The 27,296-nt window shown below is 45.3% G+C and overlaps 1 protein-coding gene across 1 annotated transcript in view; it reads left to right on the top strand.

Moving 5' to 3' along the window:
• LOC104083535 (CMP-N-acetylneuraminate-beta-1,4-galactoside alpha-2,3-sialyltransferase) overlaps window positions 1-27,296 on the top strand; it is a gene marked incomplete at its 5' end in the record, with an annotated part of 59,988 nt that overhangs the window by 24,349 nt on the left and 8,343 nt on the right. Inside the window, 2 exons of the mRNA XM_009587041.1 lie at window positions 9,939-10,084; window positions 20,454-20,601. Of these exons, the coding sequence (XP_009585336.1) occupies window positions 9,939-10,084; window positions 20,454-20,601 (294 nt within the window). The remainder of the gene's footprint in view (window positions 1-9,938; window positions 10,085-20,453; window positions 20,602-27,296) is intronic.

Genomic DNA, 27,296 nt, shown 5'->3' on the forward strand with positions numbered 1-27,296 from the left:
AAAGGGGGCTTATAAGAAATATGGGGACAAACTTTTTAGTAGGGCCTGTTGCAACAGGACAAGGAGGAATGGTTTTAAACTAAAAGAGGGTAGATTTAGACTAGATATAAGGAAGAGGTTTTTTACCATGAGGGTGGCGAAACACTGTAACAGGTTTCCCAGAGAGGTGGTAGATGCCCCATCCCTGGAAACATTCAAGGTCAGGTTGGATGGGGCTCTGAGCAACCTGGTCTAGTTGAAGATGTCCCTGCCCGCAGCAGGAGGGGTTGGACTAGAAGGGACCTTTAAAGGTCCCTTCCAATCCAAACTATTCTATAATTCTATGAAGATAAAACAAGCCATGTGAAGATAGAAAGCAAGAGAGATTCTGGGAAGACCTCACTTTTTTTTTTTTTGGTAGTATTTGAATTCTTACAGTTGCGAATTTATGGGATGTGTCTAAGGTTGTTTCTCCTCTCCTTAGTTAAGACCAGCTTTGTAAAAGTGTTAGTATCTTATGTTTTATTTATTTTGTTAATCAGAGACATAAAATTGAAGGAAAATGCCCAAGCTGTTAGGTGTACAAGGCTTTTAGTAGGTCTGCTTGGAAGTTTTTCTCAGCTGGTCCATCAGTTGTGTTCTCGCCATTTTCCGTGAAATGAACTTTGCCCGCAGCTGACAAGTACAAAAAGTACCGAGCCTGGCCCAGGCAATCAGCACTTTGACTATTTGGAAAAAACTCTTAAATGTAAATGCTCTGTTTGGATTACAGTTTATTTAAATTCTCATCTTTTAAGAATATTAAATAACGTTACTTAAAAACTCTTCTTTTGTAGAATACCTTTTATTAATGCAAGTCTAGAAAATAAAGTAGGGCAGGAGCTTCCTGGCATCTTCCCAGCCTCTTGTTATTTTGACCTTTCTGCTTTCTCCTCCTAAAGGATGCTGAATAATTTGTATATATTCTATATGAACACTCAGTGAACATACAAATTATTTGGCTTCTCATTTCAGCAAAGATGCCAAAATAGGAGAAGACAGATTTTCTGTGTACTCTTGCTGTAAAAACAATGTAAGAATTTCCCTAGAGACTTACTTTAAGATAACTTCGGAAAGTAATGAGAGTATCTAGGCCATAATTCTTCCTGTGGTGATCCTTTAGCTTTTTTTGTTATAATGTGCCAAGAGTTTGGTCTAAATATGTGTTGTTTAATGAGTTGTTGTTTGTATTCAAACTCATGAACCAGTTCAGCTCCCTAAAAAAGACTTTGCAGATGGGTGTCCTCAGATGCCCTGGGATGCCCTCACGCTTTGTCACCAAAGCCTGCAAAGACAGCTTTTTAAAATTTTTTTAATCTTTTTTTTTCTTTTGTGCAGGCATACTGTTGTAAGTGGGAGCAGGTAGCTGTGCTTATAGTTGGGATCACCTTATGTTTTCTGTTACAAGCAACGGGGAAAATGCTCTATCATTTTATTACACTGTCATCTTTGAGTTGATGTTTTCCATGCCACGTGTTTGGTACAGCTGGAAAGTTCAGCTAAAATAACTTAGCTGTCTCTCAGGATGAGGCTACTGAAAATGCACAGTTTAAAAAATAAAAATAAAAAAATAGTGTCCCACCCTATTTTGCTGAGATTTTCTAATTCTTCAGCGCAGTGGCTGGGAATCGGTGAGGCTGTGTTACCATGGCAGCCTGCTGTAGCTCCTGCTGTTCTGTGAAATCCCATGGCTTGGTCTGATGTTCCATGGGGGCTGTTAGACGCTGGCAGCGCAGCGCTGCGTGCGCTGGGCACGGTCTGTCCTGCCAAGGCTCCCCTGCCCTGCCTGCACTGGTCAGGTGCCCTCCCCATACAGTTAGTCGGGATGCAGCATCTCCAAGGATGTAAGAACCAAATAGTATTTTCCCTTCAGTTGCTTCTCCACAAAGAGATTGGGGCATGGACAACAGACCTGGGAGCAGGGAATCTCTCCTGGACTCTCAGGAACCCCCTCTCCTCCTGCCAGCCAGCTGGGCAAGGTGAAGGAGCAGTAGACTGGTCTGGTGCATGGCAAGAGTAGGAGTATTGGAGGTTGGAGGGTGATGGGTACTGGGGACAGCAGAGAAAGGAAGGGTTGACTACCAGCAGGGGACTCCTCAAATGGTTGCAGGTTTGTTAGGTGTAAATAGTTCAGGAGCCCTATATAAGAGGGTACATTTTTTCTCTCTAACAGCTGATCTAGAACACAATAGCTTACTGGAGCTTGTCGTTGCACTTAGAGGACTGTGCCCTTTGGGTTTAATTGCTCCATTTGGTGGAGTTTTTCTTGAGTTGATTTTTTTTTTTGGTGGATTTTTTCTTGAGTTAATATTTTTTTAGCATATTAAGTTACCCTTTGAGACTTTTTAAAGAGGTTTATGGTTATAAAAATCAAGCTGCCCGAAGTTAGGAAAAGCAAAAAAATAACATTGCATTTTCAACATTAATTCAGTTCCCCTGTGCAGATGTTATCCTTAATTACATAATTACATCCTGGCTCTTTTAGAACACAGCTGTCTATCTAGTGGAGAGGGAAGACTGAGATTTAGACTAATTTCTGTAATGCAAGACATTCAGCCTTGGTATGAGTAGTTGCAGAAGCTGTAGAACATGTTGTGGATAAGAGAGAGGAAAGGACAGGAGAAAAAACGGTCTCCTGATTACAGACACTGAGGATTCCTCTTGAGGAGGTGGTTTAGCCTTTAACTGATGTGATGCTGGGCAAGTTAGATCAAAATTTCCCCCGAACACATTTAAGTCTCATGGGGCAGATTTGCAGGAGAGCTGGGTGTTCAGCAGCAGAAAAGTCAATGGAGTTGTACTGTGAGCTTAACAAATGTTCTGAAAATTCAGCTTAAGGTGACTGAAGTAGAGCGTCAGGAGGCAATGGAAACTGTGGGCATTCATCTTTGTCTGTTTTCTCCCCTGTAAAATGGTGTAATACATGCCAAATACTGCAGAGATGCTCTAAATATGAGAGTATTGTTTGTAAAACACTTAAATATGTGGCGATATAAGAAAAATCTTGTGGGAAAATTAGAAAGTCACTGTTCACAACAGAAATCCTGAGCTGAAGCTCTGAAGTTGCAGGCTGTTGTCTTACTTACTAACATGTGGATTTGGCCTTTCAGCCACGGTGTTCTTTTAATAGATGTTATGTGAGTATGACATTTCATAAACTATGTCATAAAAATAATAGCAAAATAAAGGGTCTGGTCCCTTATGGCAATAAAATACCCTGTAAATAATGGTGATATTATAGGGCCTGTTCTTCTTTGGGATTCTTCTGAAACTGTACTACTTTAGATATTTTTTCATTGAAGGATTATTATTATTCACAGACAAAAAACCACAACAGAAACATAAATTATCTAAATCCATTCCTCTTACTAAAAACTTCCGTCTTTCCTAAGTTATTTCAAAACAGGAATATTTCTTCAAATTTTGGCTCAAAATCCAGCTTACATTTTGGACAAAAGAGTCTGTAGTACAGTCTATCCATCACCCTGTTTGCACATAGTACAAACACGTCTTCTGACACACCGTATGTGAGCTATCATTTATGCTTTGACTTGTGAAACACAGTATTCATCTTCAGTTTTTTTTCTGCAGCTCATCTGACATGTTCCAAGTTTCATTTTCTTCACAGGACAATCTCTTTTTCAACGGCATTTTGTTATCTTACAACTGTGAACCATATTTTGCTCTCAGTTACATGGATAAAACCATAGAAATACATTAAGAAAAAGGAATTCCTTTGCATTTACAACATAGCATAAAAATAAATTTACTTTCCTGACTCTTTAGAGCTGGTCTTGGCCTCATGCTGCCTCGTCCTGTGAATCGGAAGACGACAGTTGGCATTAGACCAGCAACACAGGAGGCCCATGTCTGTCTGTAGGTTAGCTGTAGCACTGGAAGTTATATAGGTCAAATGAAGTTTGAAATTCAGTAGGCCTATTTGTATATGCTTTTCTGCTTATTCGTAATATATGCTTCCAGGTAAACAGGGCAGAAACTTCCTACTGACAGCCGTGGGAAAGAGCACATTGCTATGTTTTAGCAAACTGACCTGGTGTGTAATGCACCAGTGCCACCCTCACGTCCCAGCTGGCTTTTGTCACCACTGAGGTGCTGCTTTCTGAGCTGGTGTCTGGGGACAGGGCAGCTTCCAGTTTTGTGTGTAGCTGGGGTGCCATATAGTTTATATGTCTAGCACAAAGTTTGAAGTCCGCAACCACTATTTGGAATTAAGTTTCCTTTCTCTTGTGGTTTTCAGCCTCGTTCTCGAGCCTAAAGGAACTAATCTCTAGCCAGTGTAGAGGAGGTACCTTGTACTAAGAGGTGCTTTTGTCTCCATCACGCTTTGCTGCTCTTTGCCACTGAAAACACTGGGTAGAAAATGTGTTTGGGTTTCACACTGAGAAACATTAGTAAAAGCTAAATTTGGGGGGTTTAAAACCTGTCAAGAGTTCTCTTGGGTGCTGTGAGGCTGTTGGGAGATGGGGAATACCGACAGGGGAATGGCCTGAGAAATTACAACCATTTGTTTTTAGGCTTGGTCAGTGGGAGGGTATTCGGAGAGAAGAAACAAAAATTACAAAAGATTAGAAGTATCATATTGTTGGATAGCCCAAGAGCTGCATCATTTTTGGCAGTGGGACAAAGAGAAGATGAGGGAAAGGCTTGAGCACAATCTGGAATGTTCCTACTTCAGGCAGAGTAAGAGCTTTTCAGTGGGGCAGATAAGAGTGGAACAAAATGCTCTAGACTCTAGAGCATTTCTAGACTCTAGAAACCGAAGATAGGAAAGTTCAGAACAAGTGCTGGCCATCGGAGCCATGTACAGAGGGTTGTCAGGGGTTCTCCATCACTTTGAGAAGGTTGGGTAAATATATTTGAAGTGTGGGCTAGTGGGTATGGCAGTTGACCATCAACCCAGACTGCAGGCTCTCAGCACGTCTGTTCTTGTTGCTAAAAATTCCTTGTTGCTTTGATAATCAGTGCAAATGATGCAATTTCATTTATATTACCACTTGTAGAAGAGCATTTTGTAGGCCTCCGTGTCTACTTGACCGCTGAGAAATGCAGCATTGGCTGATAAGATGGTTCTTTTCTAGCAGAAACACACCTTCCACATCTAGTCCAGTTATGCCTGAGCAGAAACCTTTCAAAAGCCTCTGCAGATGGATTGCAGCGGTCCTTCTGTACCCTGTGTTTGTGTGACAGTGAGTGCTTGTGGATGACGGGTATAGGATAAACCACATTCCAGCCTAGGTGGGGGCAGAGATCCCAGTGAACTGTGTGCTCCCAGGCACAGTGAGGTCTTGTGACTAGTATGTCACACTCTCACTTTTTCTTTCCCTCATGCCCTTCTTCCTCTCCATTTCTGGTGCTATCCGTGTTTGAAAGAGCAATAATCTTCATTTACCACAGGTTCTCTCTCCAGTCTTTTCATCTTTCTTGTTCCTTTGCAGCAGAGTATTGCGTACCTAGACTTTATTCAACTTCGTGTTGTGCTTAGCTGACCTTTGCAGTCTCCCTGTCCCCTTGCCATCACTTAGAAGTCTTCCAGAGCAATGCTGCTTGTACTCCTAAATCTAGCAGTCTCACAGAGGTAGAGAAGAGGCAGCATCCGTGTCATCAGGATGCAATAGCGTTACCACCTCATTTTGCTTAGTTTATTAGAAATGTTGTTATTCTGGAGACTCACCCTGCTTCTGGCTGTTTGTATCTTCTTTTGAGGTGTGCTTTTGGCTAAGGCTCCAAGTTTCCACGTTTTATTTTAGCATACGTTGTGATTCGCATTGGTAAATCTGAGAAGAGGAGATGGAAAACTGACTGGAGACAAAAATAGCTTACAACTGGCTGTCCCTATTCAGTATTCTGCAAATGGACAGAATGAGGAATTATAGCTGGATTGTCTTGTCCCTGTAACTATTAGGTGAGCCCTGCCATTTTTTATCCCTTCCTCGTAACCTGCCTTCTGTGGTCTGTCATGTCTATACCTGTTTATTCCTGGAGTAGTGTCTCTAGAGGGGATATTTCTACCTCTCTCCCTGGATGACAGCTGGACAAGACACTGGCTTGAAAGCCCTGGCCCATCTAAATTTTTTCTACTTTTTAAATAGTCTCCTCTAAAGCCTTTAGTGATGTCCTTTACAATTACACAATTTTGAAAATACTCCAAGATTGCTTAACAATGCTGTGGCCCTCAGAGACTTGCTCTTCAGTCATGTTTTCCTTCTGCCTCTGTGTTGCTAGTTTCTTTATGCTTATACTATAAGCTCTTTTGGGCAGCCCTTGGCACTGTGAACGCTGATCTGTGACTGAGGCTCCAGGTGCACAGTAATACCAACAAATAGTAAAGGCGGGAACTTAACACGGGGAGACCTGATTTCCAGCCTGGACCCTATGGTTTCCACCTCAATTCCAGGAGGTGATGAGGTACTGTGGGAACATTGCCCAAGCAGTTTTCAGACTCGCTTTCTGACTCCTTATCATTATGATAATCAGGAAGGGCGATGTTGCATCTTCAGAGGCCCACTCTTAAGCACTTCAGGCTTAGTTACTGTAGCGGAGAACAGGGGATGCCCCCGACCTCAAACTGCAAGTCTGAGCTCTCGAATCTGGCAGGAAAAGCGTGCCTTCCTTCCCAGTGCCTGCTGCTCCTCGGGTGGCTGCCTGTCTCCTCCCAGCCTAAAAAGGGACAGCGTTCCCCGACGGGAAGTAATTGCTTTGGAAACCTCGCTGAACATCTGTGTCCAATCAGACTGAACATCCACACCAGGCGTAGCGGCGGCCCGCGGCCGAGCATCAGCGGTAGCGCAGAGCCTTGGAAGGGGCTGCGCTCCTGACGCCGCAGCTCCCGAGGGGGTTGCGTCAGGGGAGCAGCCTCCCGGGGCTTGCAGTTGTGGTGGTGCTGCGTTTCGTAGCTTGCCAGTGACAAGCTGCAGAACAAAACCACAAGGCTTGAGATGTAGCTCAAAACTACAGGGTTAGTAGAGCCAAACCACAAGGCTGAGAATTTCAGTAATTATAAGCCAGGAAAACAGTATTTAGTTCTTTAGCCCTATACGGGGCTTTGCCTACTGTATAGGTGGAAGTATGAGAGCTGTCTGCTGGGACTCCACATTTCTCCCTACAATTGTTTTAGAAACTACAGAGGGAAAACACACCAAAATGAAAGATTACCCCAGGCATCTCTCAATAATAATCTCAGGGGAACTGCCCAGAAAAGTTACAGGGAAGAACACAGAGCAAATAGAAATGAGACAGAAGGGAGAAACCAGAGCAATTTCAGAGCAGTGTGATAGCTGAGGAAAATGCTTAGGGAAATAGTCTGGATGAATGATAGGAGAAACAGCCACACAGAAGGGACCAAAGCAGACAGGTTGTATTCCCAGTTAGGGATGGGGTCCACATTGATTTTGCACTGGCATCGAACGCTGGAGAGGAGCCCAGGTATGGTCCTAGTGGTTCACACAGCACAGGGAAAATGGGCAACTGTGGTATGTGTAGTTATCTCTTTCTGAACAGCTCAAGCAATAGCGAAGAATAAGTGTCTCAAACGTTTGTAATCTTTCTTCTTTTTCTTTTCTCTTTAATGTTTTGTGTGTAATGTAAAAGCCATGTAAAACCTACTTAAATCTCAGAACTTATGTAGAATCTCCTATGGAGTGTGAGTCCAAACAAAAGGCAGCTTTTGTCCACTTTAAATAGCTTGCAGACCTTTGGTTTGAATTGTTTGCAAAATTTAGGCAATGCCATGTTTAGAGTTGCATGTGAAATCGTAATTGAACTTATAAATTTATTTTAGTTTCAAGGTCACACACTATTTTTCCAGGATGTGCCTGCTTAAACCCATGATAAAATAGTTTCACTGAATGAGTAGCTGTTCAAGATTTTTGTTTATCATCTTCATTTCTGTGAGACCTGGAGCGTGCTTAATGCAAGTGGAATCTGTGAATTTTTTTTATTTAATCTTTTTTTTTTTTCCCTTCCTTCCCTGGAACTGAAAGGCCTCTGCTTTACATGTGCCTTTAGGAAATTCCTAAGGTTTAGTATTTATCCAATTTTTAATGAATTTTCACAAGGAGGCAAAACTCAGCTGACATACCAAATCCCTCAAATCCCTTGGTCGAGTGGATGTTGGACTTTATTAACATTTGTGAAGTTGATTTTTTTTTTCCTAATTTTTTTTTTTAAATGGTGGGATCACTCAGTGGCTGAAAAATTCATATTATAATGGAAGGTGTTAGACCGCTTTGACACCAGGCATTCTTTCTAATTCAACTATGATGAAAGAACATGAGTGTTAATTAGGATTTTTTCCATTTAGGGTCCTGAGAGCACTGTGCTATTGTCGAAATGCAAAATTAAGCTCACGGGATCCTTGCCCCGGTCAGCAAAAGCGTATTATGTTTGGGCAGCTTTGAGGGGGCACGTGGGATCAAAACAGGATAGCAATGGCATTTGGCTGTCTTAGGCTGTTGGTTTGGATAACAGTGTGCATCCTCATCGGGTTTGCTGTGTTAATGCCTTTTGTAGCAAGAGCCATCTACCAAAGTTTCATTCTTCAGGATCTGAAATTCAGCAGCTAAAGATAACCATGGGATTGTTCCATAAGGAAGCCTCTGTAAGGTGTGTAGCACCACGTGGCATGAGAGTTCACAGGAGCCGTGCGCAGTACAAGTAGTGTGTGAAATGCAGCAGGCATCGGCTGTGGCATAATTACCATCGATAATTACAGGGGTAATCACTACTGGGCGGGGGAGGCTCCTGAGGATTTTGCAGGGGATCATCAACATTTTCGGCAGTGCCTTGAAAGCAACTGTAAAGTCACTGTTAAGCTGCAAGCAACCCAAAACTGGTGTAAATAATGACTTCCAAAGCGCATGCTTTTCATGTAGAGTGTAACGTCTGCCTCTGTTGCTTGTCATGGAGATCGCAGGGAAGATGGCTCAATGCTGCGAGGAGGTATTCAGTCAGATTACCCTGCCAAAGCTGTTGGTTAGCAGATTAAAATTCCTGCCATCCTCCCTGTGCCTTGCTCTGAATTTTTAACCCAAACAGAAGTGAAATGTTAGAACGTAATTGTTCTGTAAGTCCTGTGAATACGGAGCCTCCGCTTATTTTGAGGGCAGTACATGCTATACCCCCTAACATCTGGACCAGCAGGAGCAATGATATAAAGTAATGTGGCAGAGAGGCACGAGCCCCTCTCTAGGCAGGGCTGTCTAGCAGGGCAGCAGTATTCAAGGCCAGTGTTCTCCCATGTTTGCAGGGTGAAGACTTTAATTAAAAAACAATCTATTGGGTAAACATAAAGGACATACTTAGTTGTTTTTTCCCTTGTACCATGAACATGCATGACTCTTCACAAGACAAGATGGCACCTTTATAAGCTTACAGATTAATTCACGTAAAACCTAACAGAAGAGGATAAATCTAGGATCAAGTGGGAAGCATGTAGCTCACGTTGAAAGTAGAGCTGTACGGTCATTTTTAGCTCTTTGAATGTTCTTAAAAGCATTTGCTATCCCATGGTACATCCTCTTGGACGCAGGTGGGAGTAATCACAGGGTGTGCTGGAATGCTTAAGCCATTAACCAAACTAGCTGAAGTGCCAGTAAGAGTGAAAAGATGTCACCAAGGAGGGGGTCATTCGTGCTGAAGCCCGGGCCTCTCTGTCTTCCTCACGCTTGTCATCAAGACTAGCTCAAGTGCATCTGCACATGCTGCTGTCACCCCTCTAGGATGCACCCCCCACTACAACCTTATACTAGTGCCTTGTGGCAGTGAGCAGGGACAGCAGGAACTGCTGCCAGAAGTGCATTTTAATTTTTTTTTTTTAAAGAATAATAGCAATCTGCTGTCTTTTGTATATAATTGTGTTTGTTGTTTATCTTCCCTTTTTTTTCCATTTTTTTTGTTACCAGAGTGCCTCTGATGGCTTTTGGAAGTCAGTGGCAACTCGTGTCCCAAGAGAACCTCATGAGATACGTATCCTGAATCCCTACTTCATCCAGGAGGCAGCTTTCAGCTTCATTGGACTGCCTTTCAACAACGGCCTGATGGGCAGAGGGGTAGGTATAAAGCAAAGCAAGCAAAACCACAGGGACGGATGAGAGACGAAGCAGCAGAGTAGGCTTACGCTGTTCTTACTTTTCCTTTGGGCCTCCGCTGTTGGACATTGAAGGGAAGGGACTTTGGCTCTGTTATGGTGGCAGCGCTCAGCCTTCTTCAGGCCAAGGCAAGATCCTTCCTTGGAACACACTGAGGATTTTGTGGGGGATCATCAACATTTCAACAGTGCCTTGAAAGCAACTGTAAAGTTGCATCCCAGGCTTATAGTAAGAGAGGGTAAAGGTTTGTTTTATGAGGCCTTTGGTAAGAAATTCTGATCTTACAGTGACAAGTTTTAGATGTAAAAGCTTACAAAAGAAAACAATGCAAAACACAGTTTTAGGTTGTAGTTAGTAAAAAAAAATCTTCATGGTTATTCTCATATCTCTCACCCCCAGTACAGCTTTTTGGAGTGTTAGTGTGAAGTAGGTGGTGACTTGGGTTTTCTGGATTATCTCACACTGCAACACTGTCCTCAGAACCTATTTATATTTGCTCTACCTAATATATCAACCATTAGAGAAAGTATTACTTAGGTGGGTAAATTACTCATGTACACATGTAATATAGTTGTTGATAGAGTCCACACGTGACATTTTTGGGCACATTAGCGCAGCTGACAAACCCAGAGAGAAGCACTTTTGCTGGACAAGGTCTGCTTGCTCTGCCCCTGGCATTGTCCTTCCATTGTTATCAGTACAGGAGATTTGCCATGTTGCAACGTGGATTTGGACTAGACAGAATAGTACCTCATTTTCCATGCTCCAATTATATCGTGAAGTCTTCAGAAATATTAGAGACGTTTGTTTTGTGCAGATCAGGTGGGGGTGCCTGGAGATAGGAAATTCTCTTCTTAAAATGCGGTGTGCAAGATGTGTAGACAGATTCAGCCACATAGAGTGGGTCTTTTGTGAAATGCATTGCTGCATATGTACATACAGAAGCTGTCATGGGGTTCTGGAAGCACTGGATTTTTGCTTTGTGCACTGAAGGTATCTTATCTCAAATGTTCCCGTCAGTTAGGAAGTAACTTACTTCACCTCTCTGCATTCTCCAGAACTTACCCTTAGAACGATGTGGTGTTGATTTGTCTTCCAGAAAACAAGGACTGCTGCCCTGGTAAAGGACAGAAATCATCAGACTTTTGCCTTTATTTTCTTCAGATTTGTTTTTATTTTTAAACACGTTATGTTAATACACAAGATATTACTTAAGCTGAGAGGAGAAGAGAGAATCCGGAAATGAAAGTTTATGAGGTTTTGATAGGTTGTTTAACACACATCAGATTGGGAAATGAAGGCATCTTAATTGAAACCTGATGTTTCACTTCATGAAAGTTCATTTGAGCATTTAAAAATAGTTTATGGAGCTTTAAGGCAAGCAATCTTTGCCCATGACCTCTGCTAGATTGTGTAAATTGTAGTTCATTCCTTCAGATGGGGCAACAGGAGCTCTGCAGGTGCATCTGTAGGGCTGGGATGTTAGTATACCCTATGCTGTCTGTGCAAGGACACTCTTTAATATAGTGATTCTGTCAGAGTTTAAAAACAGACGGAGAATATTTCTAGCCTGTGGGTACAAATTTTACTGCAGACATCAACTATGGACTGCTGTCATGGAGCTGCTGGGACTTCACGCTTTAGTGAATGCTGCTGCATCAGTGCAAAGGCTCCCACAGAAGCTACTGCTGCCAGTGTAAAGAGGGGAGAAGACTCTGAGTAGGATCCTGGTGATACAAATTTGCTACAGACCTTTTTTCACTGAGAGTTTAAATGGGAAGAGTGGAAATCAGAGCCTGTAGGCCAAGAATCCAACTCTCATTAAAGATTTGACAGCGATCTAGCAAGATGAGTGAGGCAGCTAGAGCAAGGAGAATTGCTCCACAAGAGACAGCATGACCCAGCAGCCGCAGAGCATAGCTGGTTGGGTTCAGGGCCATGCTTTAGAGATTTGAGACAGCCTGGAAAACTTTACTCAAGAAGGAAGCATATGAAAATGGAAAAGGAAAATGCTGAGGTCTAGTAAGCAAAAGCACAGCGTACAGTATGTGGCCTGAGTTTCTCCTGGGGAACCGGGATGGGGGCAGATTGGTGCCCCCGTGCTGCAGTGTGCTGTGGTATCTTGGGCAGGCTACACACAGGAGGGTCAAGGCTGGGGATGCCTTAGTAATCAAGGCCAACACAAAATCCTCATAAAGAGCAGTAATATTCCACTCTTCTTTGGTCCTGATGCCTAAATAAACTTCAGTGCTTCTCTTGCACACCACATATGGTAACAATGTGCTGCCAATTAACTTTGTAATTTGGAGGCTTTTTCAGCAAGGTTGAGAAGAGCTAGTAAAATAGTTTGGGGCTGATCTCAAAGCGTTTTTCCCAGAATTCAATAATGGGTGAATGTAGTAACATCCTCTGCTTTGATAATATAATTTGGGCCAGGTGATTCTGAAGGATAGTAGGGGGTTACAACTGAGATGTGCATTTTGATTGCACTTGTGGCATTAGTAGCCGAAAATCTGAGCAAGGAGCAAAACTGGTCACCCACAATGAACAGTGACTTCTCTCTGGGACCAGTAAAGCTTTTCAGGAGTTTCCTCAGTCCATTTACTGAAGTCTTAAGAAAAGGGAGGGCTGTTTCCTACTACAAGTGGACTTCTCTTTTCTTGGGATAATAAAGAAAAACTTTAGTATAGGATCTTAGCAATGTCTGGGGAAAATTAAATGTTAATGCCTGAAGATGGTTTAGCACGAAAGAAACAAGCTAGTAAAGATCCTCTCTTTGATTAAAGAATCCTCTAAAGGAGTGGAGTGTAGGCTTGGCTGTCTCACTAGCCAAAGGTGTATGTATGTGATTTATGTTTAGGTGGAAGTTTTGTGTTTACAGGTCTTTTGAGCTTGAAACCAGATGTCAGTGGTATTGCAGCTGGTAATTCAGGCATGCAATAACCTACCTTACACTGCAGACGGCTTGCTGGGGAACAAGCATGAACATCAGTTTAGAGGCATCATTGCCTGTTGCATGTACCACACTAGGGATGGTTATTGCCATGGTGCTTTTTGCTGTGTAGTGAATAATCCTATCCACTCAGCAGCACTCAGAGCCATTGGAGCAGTGGCTTTCTGACTCCTCCGGGAGCCCTGAGCATGGTGTGAGGTGGCCAGGAGAATGTTTCAGATTACACAAATTATCAGGACTCTGAGGACTCCAGTGCAGACTGCAGTGTTTGCTTCTCTCTCTCTGCTGGTGCTGTGCATCCATGGAACTGCTTATGATTTAACTTCTTATGAGATTAAGCTCTGCTGCCCAAAACTGTAAGCCTTTGGTTTGTTCATGTACTGGAAATGGCTGAATCTATAGACCTCTTACTAAAGAGAGAAAGCATCCTCCTCTGGACTTCACCCAGCCTCAGCATCAACTTGGTGAACCAGGAGCCATGTGCAGGAGGGGTTATCAGGCTGCATCAGGCACCTGGCCATGGATTAGCACCTCTGCAGAGTGCTGACAGCCCCTCATGCACCCAGGGATTAACCTCTGGTGCTGGAGCATTAGCGCGTCCTGCCCCAGGGTTTCTCTTTGCTGTTATGTCATTTTGCCTGTGGGCAGGCAGCCTTTGTGGAGATGCCAATGGTGACCCTTTGCTCCTTAGGCAGTTTTTCAGCTCCCCTGCTGGTCATAACGACCCTTTCTCTCATTGGTACTGGGTTGCCCTGGTGTCAGCAAGCTTTGTCTCCTGGGCTGTTCTTGCTGGATTGTCACTGTGTGAAGGCCATGTCTTGGGACCTGTTGGGTCTTTATGGAGCAGAAGGGAGGTGGGGAATGGCAGGAGCAGAGCAGTCTGCCACTCCATCCTTTCCAGTTGCGTCCTTCTCCTTTTTTTGCACTCTGACGGCAACTTCTAAGGCAGGTAGAGGGACAGGTAAAGGGCCACTGCAGCTGCAGTCAGTTAAATATAGAGACTTAGTGTCATTGTTAAGCTTTGGGTTTGCAAGACAGCACATCTGCTTCATGGCCTGGATTGTTCAATCCATTACCACTGCAGTATGATCAGTCCATGAGCTGCTGGGGAATGGACACTCAGACAAGCTGTTATAGGGTGGCAGGTAAATGCATACCAGCCGCTTCTTGGTAAATGCCCAACCACGTGCTTCTGCACATGATAAATGCAAAGCAACTGAATGGAGTTTACTTTTCAATGAAAGAGTAGACCATGAACTCCCATTTAGCATAGGGTGAAGCATATACGTGGTTACCACAGAGCAGCCGGCGTGTAGTAAAGTCATGCCCTTGCTTGCCCCTTGTTAAGTTGTTAGGTCCTTAAGAAATACTCCTTGCATTGCACAGGAATCTGCTCTACGGCAAATGGTGAATCAGAGCTTGTACATCAGGTTAGATGTGGTCAAAGATATTTGATTTGGGCTAAGTCGTATAGGAGCTCAGCAGTTAAATGGCAGAACGGAAACCTGCTGGGCAGCTAGCTTGTCATGCCTCCAGCAACAGGCCTCTGGCCTTTCCTTTTTGCTTTGCTGCAGACCGCCAGTTCTGGAGGCTCTCTTCGGCTTACAGCAAGTGATAATGAGGGGAGGTGAAGGAATAGTGTTGGAGATGCTCTGCTTTGTCTTTTGAAGCCCAATATTGCAGCTGATCCTGTACATGGATGGAGGTAGCTGTGGGAGCAGCACTGTGGGTGGTAAGCTCCTGTGACAGGGACCACTCTGCAGGTACTTGTCTGCTCACAATAAGTGATGCTAAATTGCTTTTTATGCCATATTTCCAAACTTGCCAGCTAAGGGAAGCAAAGAGTAGGTTTGGGGTTGTTCCTGTGCAAGCATAAATGAACAAAAAGAAAATACAGTGACTGTTGTGTATAGTGTGTGGTGGCTATTATAGTTTTGTTCTGTATTTCTTTTGTTTTCACTTTATTGCTGTTAGGTGATCAGGTCTGTAACTGATAAAACTAAGGTAGCAGTTTTTCCTAGGTGAGCAATTTTTGAAGTTTTCCCTTGAATAAATTAATATAGTAGTCAAACTAATTTGAATATCTAGTTGCATTATTGTTTTTAGGGAATTTATTCTTTGGCAATGCTTACCCTTTTAGTGAAAAAGGTAACAATTAGAATAGTCTGAACAATCCAATATGTCTTACCCTGAGCTAAGTAAAATCCCATAAATAACTGGAACTCATTTAACATATTAAGGGAGTAAAATATTTCTAAAAACAGATTTACAGCAGTCATTTCCTTCCAGTCCAGCAGGCAGTGACACAGGAATGACCCAGGCATGGAATGAAAAGCAGCAAGAACTTTTCACATGCACCAAGCAAAGAGCAGTTACAGTCCCCTGATTCAGTTGCCAGCACTGGATCTCCAGCGCAAGCCCATGAGGTGATGCTCAGCCTCCATTAAGTCCAGAGGAGGGCTGGTGTTCATTTCTGCTGACTGGCTTCTTTTCTTGTGTGAGTAGAAGTCAGTCTTTAAAGCCTCTTCACGGGGACCAATGGAAGATGAAACAATGTCTTGAGGGGAAGCCTTTAATCTTTCCTGTTGCAGCAGAGAACAGTGTAGGAGCAGTTAGGAGAACCTGTCCTATGTCTGTCTGTGCTGCTAAAGGCATTTCTGGTTGCCTGACCTGGTGGTGCAGACTGGCTGTGTTTGCACCGCACAGAGCTTGCAGTGAACCCTGACGCAGCACAAGACCAGAGATCTTTGCCTCTCTTGTCTTTATGCTTTTCTCTCCCAGGATCCACCATGGTTGTGCTCACCTCACCCATGGAGGACGTGTGCCAGCGGGCCCCTGGAAAGAGTCACACTCTGGATGCACGAGCAGCCTTTGCCCAGCACTGCTGCGGTGATGTGTCGCTCACCACTGTTGTGTTTGCTGCTTCTGTTTGTCAGGTGGCCTTTTGGTGTCATCTCTAGCTCATCCGTCAGTGTGCTGCGTTCTCTCAAATGGGACCAGGCAAAGGGCTGATCCCTGAAGAGCATTATATTAGATACTACATTTTCCAGATGTTTGGGCTTAGACAAGCAGGCTGGCTTGGAAATGTGGACTGTCAGTTCAGGCCACGTTATGCAGGGAGGTTGCCTTTGCAGTTGTTTACCAGTGCTGGAGAGGCGATGCTGAACCTCGTGCCCACCATGGGCCCCAGCTGGGACAGAAACCTATGAGAAACAGTAGGGGGTACAGAGCTTGCAAGGCCAAGTTCAACGCTTGTGGCAGGGAACTGGCAGGGGGAGAGGACTGCCTATGCTTTCTGGGGTCTTGCCATTCCCAGCTCTCCCTGTTCGGTGGGCGCCAGTTCAGGTCAGAAACTTATCATGGCCACATCTGGAGCAGCGGTCCTGCTGGGCAACTCCAGGCAGCCCCATGCCGTGGTGGCCTAGCCTGTACTGGCCAGTCTTTGTGTGGCTGGAGGGCATCCCAGGAGGCTTCTGCCTTGGCACTGGCCACTGTTGGGCTGCCGTTCTTCAACCATTTGGTTGAAAGCAGCATTGCTTGGTAGTACCGGAATACCCAGGCGCATAGAGAACCATGAGCTGGAAGACAGGCTTTGAGCTTGTCCAACCGGAGATTATTATTCCTGAGGTGAAATGTTGGGATTTTGGGTTTTTTCTGTAGCGATGGCCTAGAATAACAGGAGGCCTCTTGCTCAGTTGTTTGAGAGAGTTTTATTTTCATAACTCAACGCAAGAGGTGTGGTGGTTGCTTTGGTATGTCTTTGGGGCACGGCACAAGGGTGTGTGTGGTGAGATAGCACCGACGCATTGTGCAGGGCATAGCAAGCCAGGTTTGGCACAGCCATGTCCATGATGCCTAACTTCTTTTGGAGTGACCTGTTCCCCAACTTGCCCCAAAGGTTGTACGTGGTTCATTAGGTCCAGATCAGAGCTTAGCAGTAAACATTTATATGCCTGTGTACAATCAGGAGAGCTTGGAAGCTGTGTACATGCAGCCAGAGAATAATTATAACCGTTTCCTCTCTCTGATACATGTCCCCTCTCATTTGCCACTTCTCTGCTGAGAGGAGAGGAGAGCCCTTTCCCCTGGACCTGGAGAACGCTGCTGAGTTGGCTTCTCTGCAGCACAGCCTGGGACATATCCCTAGATCTTACAAGGCCTTCTCTTTCCCATGCTGCAAACTGGACATGAAGCAGTCCTTCATTTTCAAGAAGGAAGGAGTAGCAGAAGCTCAGCAGGCTGTCACAGGAGAAAAATGCTCAGTTTCTGTAGTTTAAACCAAATCAGGACCAAAGCACTATATTGACTTACTAACAACATGTAGTTAACTGGCAATCATGCTTCTTTTATGCTTCTGTTCAAGGTGGCTCCTTTTTTTTCAAGTCTTTCTAATTCCCCAGGTACTGTTTAATCTGTCTGATGGTTGCTTCTTCTTTAACATAAACGGTTCGGAGCAAATGCCCAGTTATGTGTATTTGATCCAGGCGTATGTGGGTGCACACACAATTTGTACTCATGCTCGTCTCTTAGCAGGTGCTGTTACCCACGCCATTTACTAAGGGTGGGCTCTTCAAGCACGCCCCTGCTGCCCTAACAGTTACTGCCCTCAGTGAATAGCAGGGGTAATAATCTTTACAGTATTTTCCAGGCGGTCCTCCCTAGCCCACAGGGTTCTGACTGCAGCAGTGGGAAGTGAGGCTGCATCTCAGCAGTGAAGGTGTGAATGGCTGCAGATCTCTGTCTTCAAGGGGGACACACGCACTAGGCTGTAGCTACCGTGCTATTGGAGGGTGCTAACATCAATAAGGCATAATTTAATTAAAAACTGCCATCAGATCATCGGTTTCTGCATGTGATTTTAGGGCAATACAAAACTATTTTGCTAAGAACACCTTGTGATTTTCTGATAGTTGTAGGGGCCAAACCAGATACATCTACTACAATCCAAGAGGTTAGGAAGTCTTTGGTAGTCTTTGGTATTTTAATCATTTTTGAGAGAGGAGCAGGCAGTACTGAGATACTGGCACATTAGAAACTACTGAAGAACAGAAGTAGATGAGAAAATTATCTCCTATTTTTCCATGAAGGCCATTGGAGGTATTATACGTAGAAAAAAGTCGGGCAGATATTTGGTGACCAAAGGAAAGTTCACTTTTGATTTCTGTAATCTGTTATTCTCCAAACAGAAATAAGAATATGCTTGAAAGAAAGTTTTGGTGGTTTGGCAATCCTCCCGTAAGGTTGGGTAGCATGATTAATTCTCTGTAGTTTGTAAGACTCACATTAGAAAGTTAGCTCTTAAATGTTAACTTGGCCAGTGAAATTCCCTCCAGGCAAAGACCCTGCGTCTCCTTTGAGCTGTACCGTGGGAATAGGCCCAGTGCAAGTGTGGGTGGTGTTAACGCCATCTTATTCCCAATGACGACACGTTCTCAAGGACGTAACCATTTACTGACTATGTTTTGGACACTGTAACTACAGCTCAGCTGAGAGAAAGGGTTTTGTGGCAAGTCCACTTACCAGCTGATGCAATTCCAGTGACATCTGAATGTCATCTCCTATGTAAAACATAAAGCTGAGAATATCTGAATTTGAACTGCTGTGCCTGGGAAGACAGGATGTTCTTGCATATTTTGAAATTCAGGGGAATTTTCTTATCATTGCCTAATAAACTTTTTCCAATTTTTTTTAAAGCCCTCCTTGATATTTTATGGCTACCAGTGAATTAACAATTAACTAAAGTAACCAGAATAAAACCAATATTGTTTGTGGTGAGTATCAATTGAAATTAAGCAGTGAGAACAAAATGACTCTGCTGTTTTTCCTAACATCTAGAGGTGGCACTGGAGGATGTAGTAAGGTCTTTTCATTTCAGATGTGCACTGTTACAGTTGCACTGCAAATGTTTGAATTTAATGTTCGACTGATTTAGCCATAAGCAGTTTTTGCACATTTGTCTTCAGATTAGTGTAGTTCCAGTGCACTGTAGTGGAGTTCTCCGTAGCACGTGGGTTGTGCTCCCAGCTCTGCACATCTCAGCTAGGGTATGGGTGGCATTTTTTGCTTGGAAATGTTGGTCTTGGGACAGGCAATCAGAAGTGAGCAAGGTAGTGTGCTGCCAAAAGTCGGTTCCTTTGAACCAGATGCAGAAACTCAAAACATTGTGTTCCCAGTCTATTACGAACATCAGGTGAAATGCAATAGCATTGCTCACCAGTTCAGGGTAAACCATTTTAAATGCAAAATATAAGCGTGCAGTTGGCTTCTACATCTCAGCTAAGAGGCTGTCACCCTTGGTGACTGTCTGAGCATGTCCTCTGAATTCGTGATACTTTTGATACAGCAAGTGTTGGATGCTCTACAAATGTAGATAAGATATGTGGGTGGATTTCTCAGCCTCTCCCTAGCCCCTGGGGTAAAGCTACCTCTGGATTCGTCTGGCTAAAGGGGAGCTAGAAGAGTCTGAGAGGTAGGGTTTTACACTGGAAACACTCGTCTGTCACAGCGGTCATGTTCATCTGAATGCACAAGAGGAGTTGCAGCCATACAGCACTGCTGTCACAGGGCCTCGGCAGAAGGCAGGTGAAATGGGAAGGGCTGAGGCTGGACTTTGGTGCAAATGGCACGTCAGCAGACGAGAGAGGACAGTCGGGGTGTCCCTGCTCAGAGTGCTAGCACCCATCTCTGATTGGCTTCCCACTGTTCCTCGTCTTCCCAGTATGCTGAGTGCCCTTTGCCTGTGGGGGTGCCCCTGAGCAAAGGAAGGGGTCTCAGTGCACACTGCTGGCTGGGTCTGCCTGATCTCTCCATCTCCCAGAGCTGTTTAACAGCCTCCTTAAACTGCTTTTGCCATCAGTAAAATAAAGTTTGTACTGTTCCTCACTTCTACTCCTGTGTGGTGGCCCATTTGGGTTAAGTATTCCTCCTTAGCCTAGCTGGAAGCCAGTAATGTGCACAGAATTGTAATCCAGTATCTACGTCTGTTTTAATTTCAGAAAACTAACGTATCCACTGTGATTCATCCTCCAGCTCGTCTGCTGCCCCGTTCTCAGGACAGCAAAGTTGTGGAAGGAGAGTCTGACCAGTTGCATTAATCCCTCTGCCCTGCAATACTCCCCTGGAGAGTCATAGAGCCTCAAACAAGAGCCGCTACTTTTGTACTAGATGTTTTGCAGGAAGCTGGCTAACATGTGATTTTCTTTACAAGTTGGGAGGCTATTGACCTCGCAAGCTGGCATTGGGCAGCTGATGTGCAGATATAGCCAAACACCCTGTTCCTGATTTTCTGCTTAGTAGCAGCAGTGCCCCTGTGAGCAGAGACAGTGAGAGGAAATCTTTGATAATAGAAATGGCAACGTGCTAATGACTTCCATTCCTGACATCCCCACCTTGGGAAGCGTAGCAATAACCATGGCGCTCCACAACTGTGATGAGGTGGCGGTAGCTGGGTTTGGCTATGACATGAGTTCACCCAATGCACCGCTGCACTACTATGAGAACATCAAGATGTCTGCCATCAAAGAGGTAGGGAGCTCCTGCCGAGCACATCTTCCTCCCAAGCCTGCCGACCGCCCCGACTCCAGAGCCTGACTGGGATGGTGATGTCAACTTACAGCTTTCCTGTATGGGTCAAAACACAGCTCCACCCATGCATTTGCCTGTAAAATTCTAGACATTCTCCCAAACGCAATGTGTGTTAACGGTTATTTCTGCTGGGAAAAGTTCTCTGGAATGTGTATATAATGTGATTCCTTCAAGCAGCAGGGAAAAGATTCACATAAATTTTAACTCAAGTAGGGTGAAAGGGAGCAATTCTGCTCTGGGGTTGAAAAGATGTGGCCTTCTCCTGCTTTTTGATCCATTGTATTGCTCTCTAATCCATAGGCTTCTTTTGCTAGATGATCCCCTCCTCAGCCCCTGTGAAATGTGGGGGAGGTGAGATTAGCCCGTGCATGTTAGCTCTCAGCTGACTGTTCAGCAGCAGTTAGCTAGTGTAAACACATTGTGGCTCTGTGGAGTCTGCTCTTTAAAGCCAGAGCTACATTAGAAACATTTTCTGGTACTATCACAGTGAGATGAACAGCATCTTTAGAGGAACAAAAGCTCTTGTGTTGATATAATACAGCAGTATAAAGACGCTCTTTCAGGTCTGTCCATCTCCTGTACCAAACTAGAGCAAACTCGGACACTGGTCAAAACTTCTATAGTGGAAAGGTTTGCTGCTTTTTTGGTAGAGCTCAATCTTTCCCAGCACAGATGTTGCCCAGGTCTTTCTAAGATTGCTTCCCCCTTCTTACTGGCTCCTAGGTAGGGAAACTTTCTCCATCCTACTCCACATTGTGCAAAATTGTGTTGTTCATGGACAGTAGCTGTCTCCTGGCACTTGGCATTTGTTCACCTCGAGCACTTTGCCATTGATCCATGCTGGGAAGGAAGCTGGAAAGTTGTGTTTTTCCAAATCACAAGATTGTACGTGTCTTAGGACTTTCACAGGCTGCAGGCTGCATGACCCTAGGCAGACTGAGAGGAATTAGAAATCAGTGATTAGTCAGCTTGAGAAATGAGAAGAGCGTGTCTAATTATCAAAGTAATGAGGCTTTGGAACAACCTCTCAGCAGAGGCCAAGAGAACAAACTAAGTTTGGGAAAAGACTGTGAGGAGGTCCCCAATATATCAAGGGACTGGACGTTGTTGTCCTGAGGTACCTTCTGGACCTGTGGAGGTAGCAAGAAAGTATGCCTTGCTCAGTGAAATAACCATGAATTTAATCTGTCCTGGCTGGGAAAGTGAGTGCCCATTTACAGGATTTAAGGCGTACGTCCAGAGAGGAAAACTGAATTGACTCACTATGTACAGAGGTGGTATCTGGCTTGTGAAATCCCCGAGCGGAAAATAGCTGAGCAATATCATTCTTGCAGTAGTAGAGGAGGTATCACCATTGGCTTGCCCAGTTCTGACTCTTCCCTGGGTGTCTGCTTGTAACCACTGCCTGAGACAGGACCCTAGGCTACCCAGGCCCAGGTCTGAGTTAGTACAGCTGGCTCCTTAGTCTTCCAGCAAAGACATGGTTACAGCAGAGTGAAAATGGATGCAGATGCCTGGCTCCAGCAGTGAGTACGAAGACTGTTCATGAAAGTTTCAGGAAAAGCTTTTGTCTCTGTGGTGCCACTGTGTCCACTCTGGTGAATCGGCTACCTTTGGTGGAGAATCACTCTTGCCCAGTTGTTCCTCCTGTTTCATAAGGTTGTCAGTCCCACGGTCTGCTCCTGGACATGGGGACACTCACAGCGGGTATCCTGTGCCAAGCCTGTTTTGCAACATGGTAGGTATCTCTGACCTCAAGGACACCTACACAGGAGCTGACAAGAATGAAGTCATCTTGCTCTTGATCCTTACATGGATCAATGGGAAAAGTTGGCAAAAAGAGTTGGATGACAGAGTCTTTGGTTGAAGTCACCGGTCCAGATCACTTGCATCTTTGATTCTGGAGGCCAGCCCTGAGGGGGATGCAGAAGCCAGTGGAAGACAGGAGGGAGTCCTCTTGGACACCATATGTGGTCTCGGGAATAAACCTTGCATGGCACAGGGTGGTAGCTGAGGATGAACATGTGAAATGCAGTAAGGTCTCCTAGAGAGACCAGTTGGTGCCTGGTTTGTCAGGCTTCTGCTGTCTGGAAGCTGTCAGTCATCATGTCCAGGATGTTCTGTACAGAGGTGAGGGAGTGTTGAAAGGTTCTGGTGAAGCCTCACTAATTCAGATGTCAGTGGATTTGTTTCTGCAGCCAGGGCTGTTGATGAGAACTCTGCAGGCCAGCAGAGCTGGTTCTAGGAGGAAGGTTCCTGTTCCACTTGAAGGCTGGTTATCTGATATGTGTATGCCCATCTAATCCTCACATCCTCACCCACAGGCTCCTCTTACATTTCGCTGCCCTGGTACTAGAAAAGCCATCTGTTCCCAAGTATCAATAATTAATGCTCCTCCTGCCTCTGCCCCTCCCAATGTGACAAATGGTTTGTGATATTGTGGAATGTGAAGAGCAGAGAGAGGATTGCATTTCTTTTTTTCCCATTTAATATTAATGGTAGCTGGTAATTGTTAGTCACCTGAGGGTGAAGTTGAAAGGTGAAGGGCATGATAGTTGGGTTGTGTCTTCTGCAGTTGCCCTCAAAGAAAACAAAAATGGAGATTTGCCCCAGTCTACACTGGAAGCGCCCTGCACACTCTGCTTGAAGAGAGACCTGCATGTGGTTTGCAAATAGGGAGGCTGCCCTGCATTAGCACCTTGTGCCAAGCATTGCCCTTGGCACTAGTGAAAGAAGACTGATCCAGAGCCAAGCTCCACCAAGGTTTTTGTCTGTTCCTTCTGCTCTGGCACCCAAAGGCCCAAGAGCATCCACAGCATTTTCCTCAGTGTTACTTTGGACCTCTGGGATTGTGTCCAGGTCTAGTTCTTCCTGGTCCTCCTCTACATTTCAGCCTCTAAAGGAGCCACTAAAGCAAGCTGTGCCTTGAAATTATGCAAGTATCATCTTTGTCCTCTGTTTGGCCTGCAGACCCATGCAGGCTGGAGTACTTGTTCCTCGGTAGGGGAGTGGAAAAGGTTTGCTTAACGTAGCAACATCACAGCACTGAAACAATTGCCATGGGATGCAGCTCTTCCACCATAACGAACATCTCAGGCAGGAGCCCCTTGCAGTTTGACCAGGCTTTGGTGAGGCAGAACTTCTGTTTCTGAAGTTCAAATCTTTTTCCTGTCTGCTGGGCTCCTCCAGCCCAGATGACCGAAAATCTTCAGTGTTTAAGCCTGGAGAGCAGCTGCAGGGAAGCACTCCAGCTCCACCCTGAAACCATCACTGTCTTTATAGAGGAAATGTAAACACCAGCAGTGTCCTGGGTCTGGAGGTGCCACACGTGTGTGTGTGGCTCATGGGGGCGTCCCTGGGAACATCCATCGAGCCCCTTCCCTTGCCTGGTGTCCGCAGGGCGAATGGGCCTGCCGGCGAGCGTGCGTCCTCTCAGCAAGGTGTGTCACTGATTTACACTTGAGGCCTGCTTGACATCTCTCTGGACACCCTTGAAACCCTGTGACTCATCTCCAAGGAATTTGTTCTGATTACATAAAAAAAAGCCAGCAAAATGCGCTGGCTTGCTCACAGCTGGGCGGAGATGCCTCTCCCATGCCAAGACTGAGGTGATAAAATCTCTGTGGAAATGAATGTGATTTTTCCTGTTGCTCTGTGAGACTGGCAGCCGAATTTCCAAGAGGCGAAACAGGCAGCCCGAGTGTATAGTTTTGCTTAGTCTTTACTTTCCCTGCAGGAGTAAAAGCCCCCAAGGTCCAAGATTGTGCTGCAATTGCTACCGCAGGAGGCAGCTGCCTCCACTGCCCCTTCCAGCATCTCAGACTGCCGAGGGCTGGGCAGGCGTTTCCTGCCCCAGAGGAAAAGGCTCTGCGAAGAGGCAGATGCTCTGGAGCTTCATTGGTGTTACCAGTCACAGGGAGTTTATGCTCTTGGGACCCTGGTCAGTAGTATGGCTGCAAAACACGTATGGATTCTCCTGTGCTTGTGAGTGCTCATGGGAGTAAATTTCTCCAGTTTAGTCCTGGATGGCTTCCTTACCCTCTTTCCTGGGTAGCTCGGTGTGCTCCAGCCAGGGTATGTCCAGGGAGACCTGGTGGAGAAGACCCTTTCCTGTTCATAAGCGTGCGCCGGAGAGCTGGTAGCACACTGGTGCAGTGCTTTCAGTTTCAGGCTGTGAGCTGGAAGATCAGTGCTTGCAGTGCAAAACTGCCCCTCGATCCCAGCTCCGCTGCCCAGCACCTTCCCCCCTTGTCTCTCCTCTTCTCCCCCATCATGGCCGGGGGAGCAGAGTCCCTGGCCTGCACTTCAGCAGGGGTTTTCTGGGTGGTATGAAGGCACTCAGCTGTTCTCTGGTCTGTTACTGGGAGACTGCTGCCCAGTAGACCCCGTGCTGTTGTGTAAATTCTTACAGGTGATTTTTCAGCTCTGATCCTGTCTCTTTGTTTTAACTTTGAAAATGCAGAATGTTCCAGTGTGTCATCTCCCTTCAGTTACTATTTTCCCTATTCCAAATAACTTTGCAGCAGCTTTCGACCCTTGGCTGCTTCCATGAATGCTGTACAGAAAATGATTGAGTCCTTGCCAAGGTGTCTGCTCACTTGTTTCTGTTTTTGTGGCAATGAGTCCATCGGAGCTGAATTTTGATATAGTTTATTGTATTTTTATTTCTTGCTCAGGTCCTGTAGTGCTTCATGCCCGAGTAGTCCATAAAAGTGTGTTTTTATCACAGGTCTTCTATTTTATTAGTCTTCTATTAATGTAGAAGTGTCAGATCCACTGGGAGCATAGCGAAGGAAACATGGAAATGGAGGTGAAGAAAAAGGGAATAATTTTAAAATACAGTGAAGGCTTTTCCAGGTAAAAAAATTTATGAACCTGCCTATAAGGATTATGATGGACCTTCATTGCTAATGGCAAAACAGGCTAGTGTTTCAGGCAGAAATTATTTCAGGATGGGAAAGTGACAGTGTTTAGAATAGTAAAAACATATCCGTAAGGAGTTGACAAAACTGAGGGGGCAGGAGGCTGTGCTAAATCATGGGAACGAAGCACAAGACTGGCTCCCAGCATCCCTCCTCGTGTGCTCTGCCCTGAGCCTGGCAGCACACAGCCTTCCCCGGCCTCGTGATCCAGAGGTGAGCTTCAGTCTCCTGGTCATTTCTTGCATGAGCAAGAATGTGAGCAAGGAGTCACCTCAGATGCCACATAGGGAGCACCCCGAGCTGTCTTCTCAGCAGCTGGCTGCAGACTGCCTCATGCACTTGCGGTTGGTAAAAATGGAGAATGCGTGGTTAAAGGCCACCCTTATCCATCCAGAGCCCATCTGTGGCATTTGTGTCGCTGCTGACTGGTCTCCTTTTCACTGTAGAAGCAGATCAAGCACTGGCACCGATGTTGGAGGTGTCAGCTCCTTTGATACAGCTGTGCCCGGCACTTCAGTGACTTGCTGCCTGACCCGAGGGGGAGGTGGTGCAGCTGCCTTTGATGGCTGCTTTCTGATCGTTGGCTCCGCTTCCCCAGCAGGTCTTTGTGGGATGCTGGAGGACACCATCTTGTAACGCTTCTTATTCAGCCTGTGTAAGGGCTGTCACAAGGGCCAGGGTAGGTGGCCTGCAGCACGCAGTGACACACAGCTTTGTCTCTGTCTCTCCCTGCCAGCAGCTACCTCTCAGAATAATCCACAAACATCAAGTTTGGAGTCTTGGCCATAAAGGCACAAACAATAGTGCTTTATCATCATCTGGGCTCTCTCTGTGAAGCCGTCCTTTGCATTTTAAATCAACGCAAGTTGCTTGGGAGGGGGTGGTTGGGCTGCTTCAGGCCTCCAAGTACCTTAAAGTTTGCGGTAGCCAACAAGAAGAACAAAACTCCTTTGAAAGCCAGGCAGATGTCTAGCCTGATGATTTATAGACTGAAAACACAGCTATTCGAGCCTGGCTGATGAATTGCGATTGGAGTACAAGGCATGGTGCAGACTGAAGTGGAGGTCAGCTTTGGAAGGGGGGGTTAGGGGCTGGGGCAGGGGGACCTCTGAAAGGGCAGTGCTTTTTCTTGGGGCCGGCAGTGATGACTGATGGGGTTTATACATTTTTGTCTTTGTTTAAAAGCCACCTGTTTGACAGCGTTTTGGCTGAACGAAGGCCTCACATGCTGTTCCTGTGCATAAGGACTGTGTGTCTATGTAATAGAAATCTGGAAAAGATTGATGGAATAGCAGTCACAACCAGAGCACAGGTATTGCATTGTTCAGTAGGACAGAAGTACGGTAACACTCGTGGGGTACCGCTGTGCACTAATAACAGCAAGGAAGGGAAGGCTGGAGGATGGACAAAAACAGAATTAGGGTTTGGACAAGATCTGTAGGAAAAGACAGTAAAAGATCTACAGGGGTGTACTAGAGCCCAGCTGCTGACCCCAACATTGAACGCAGATGTCTGTAGGGGTGTTAGGTACCACCAGAAATCGCACTGTCGTGGATGTACAGTAGGAGCCAGTATTACTGTCAAGGGGAGAGCCCAGGTATTCCTAGATGCAATAGCTAGCCCAGCTCTTCTCACCAACCATGAGGGCACAAGAAGAGCTGATGGCCTTTCAGAGCTGTTTTTAGCAGTCCCCCCCCCCTCCCCCACCCCCCC

Source organism: Fulmarus glacialis, unplaced genomic scaffold (genome assembly GCF_000690835.1).
Source record: "Fulmarus glacialis isolate BGI_N327 unplaced genomic scaffold, ASM69083v1 scaffold18021, whole genome shotgun sequence".
Lineage (NCBI taxonomy): Eukaryota > Metazoa > Chordata > Aves > Procellariiformes > Procellariidae > Fulmarus > Fulmarus glacialis.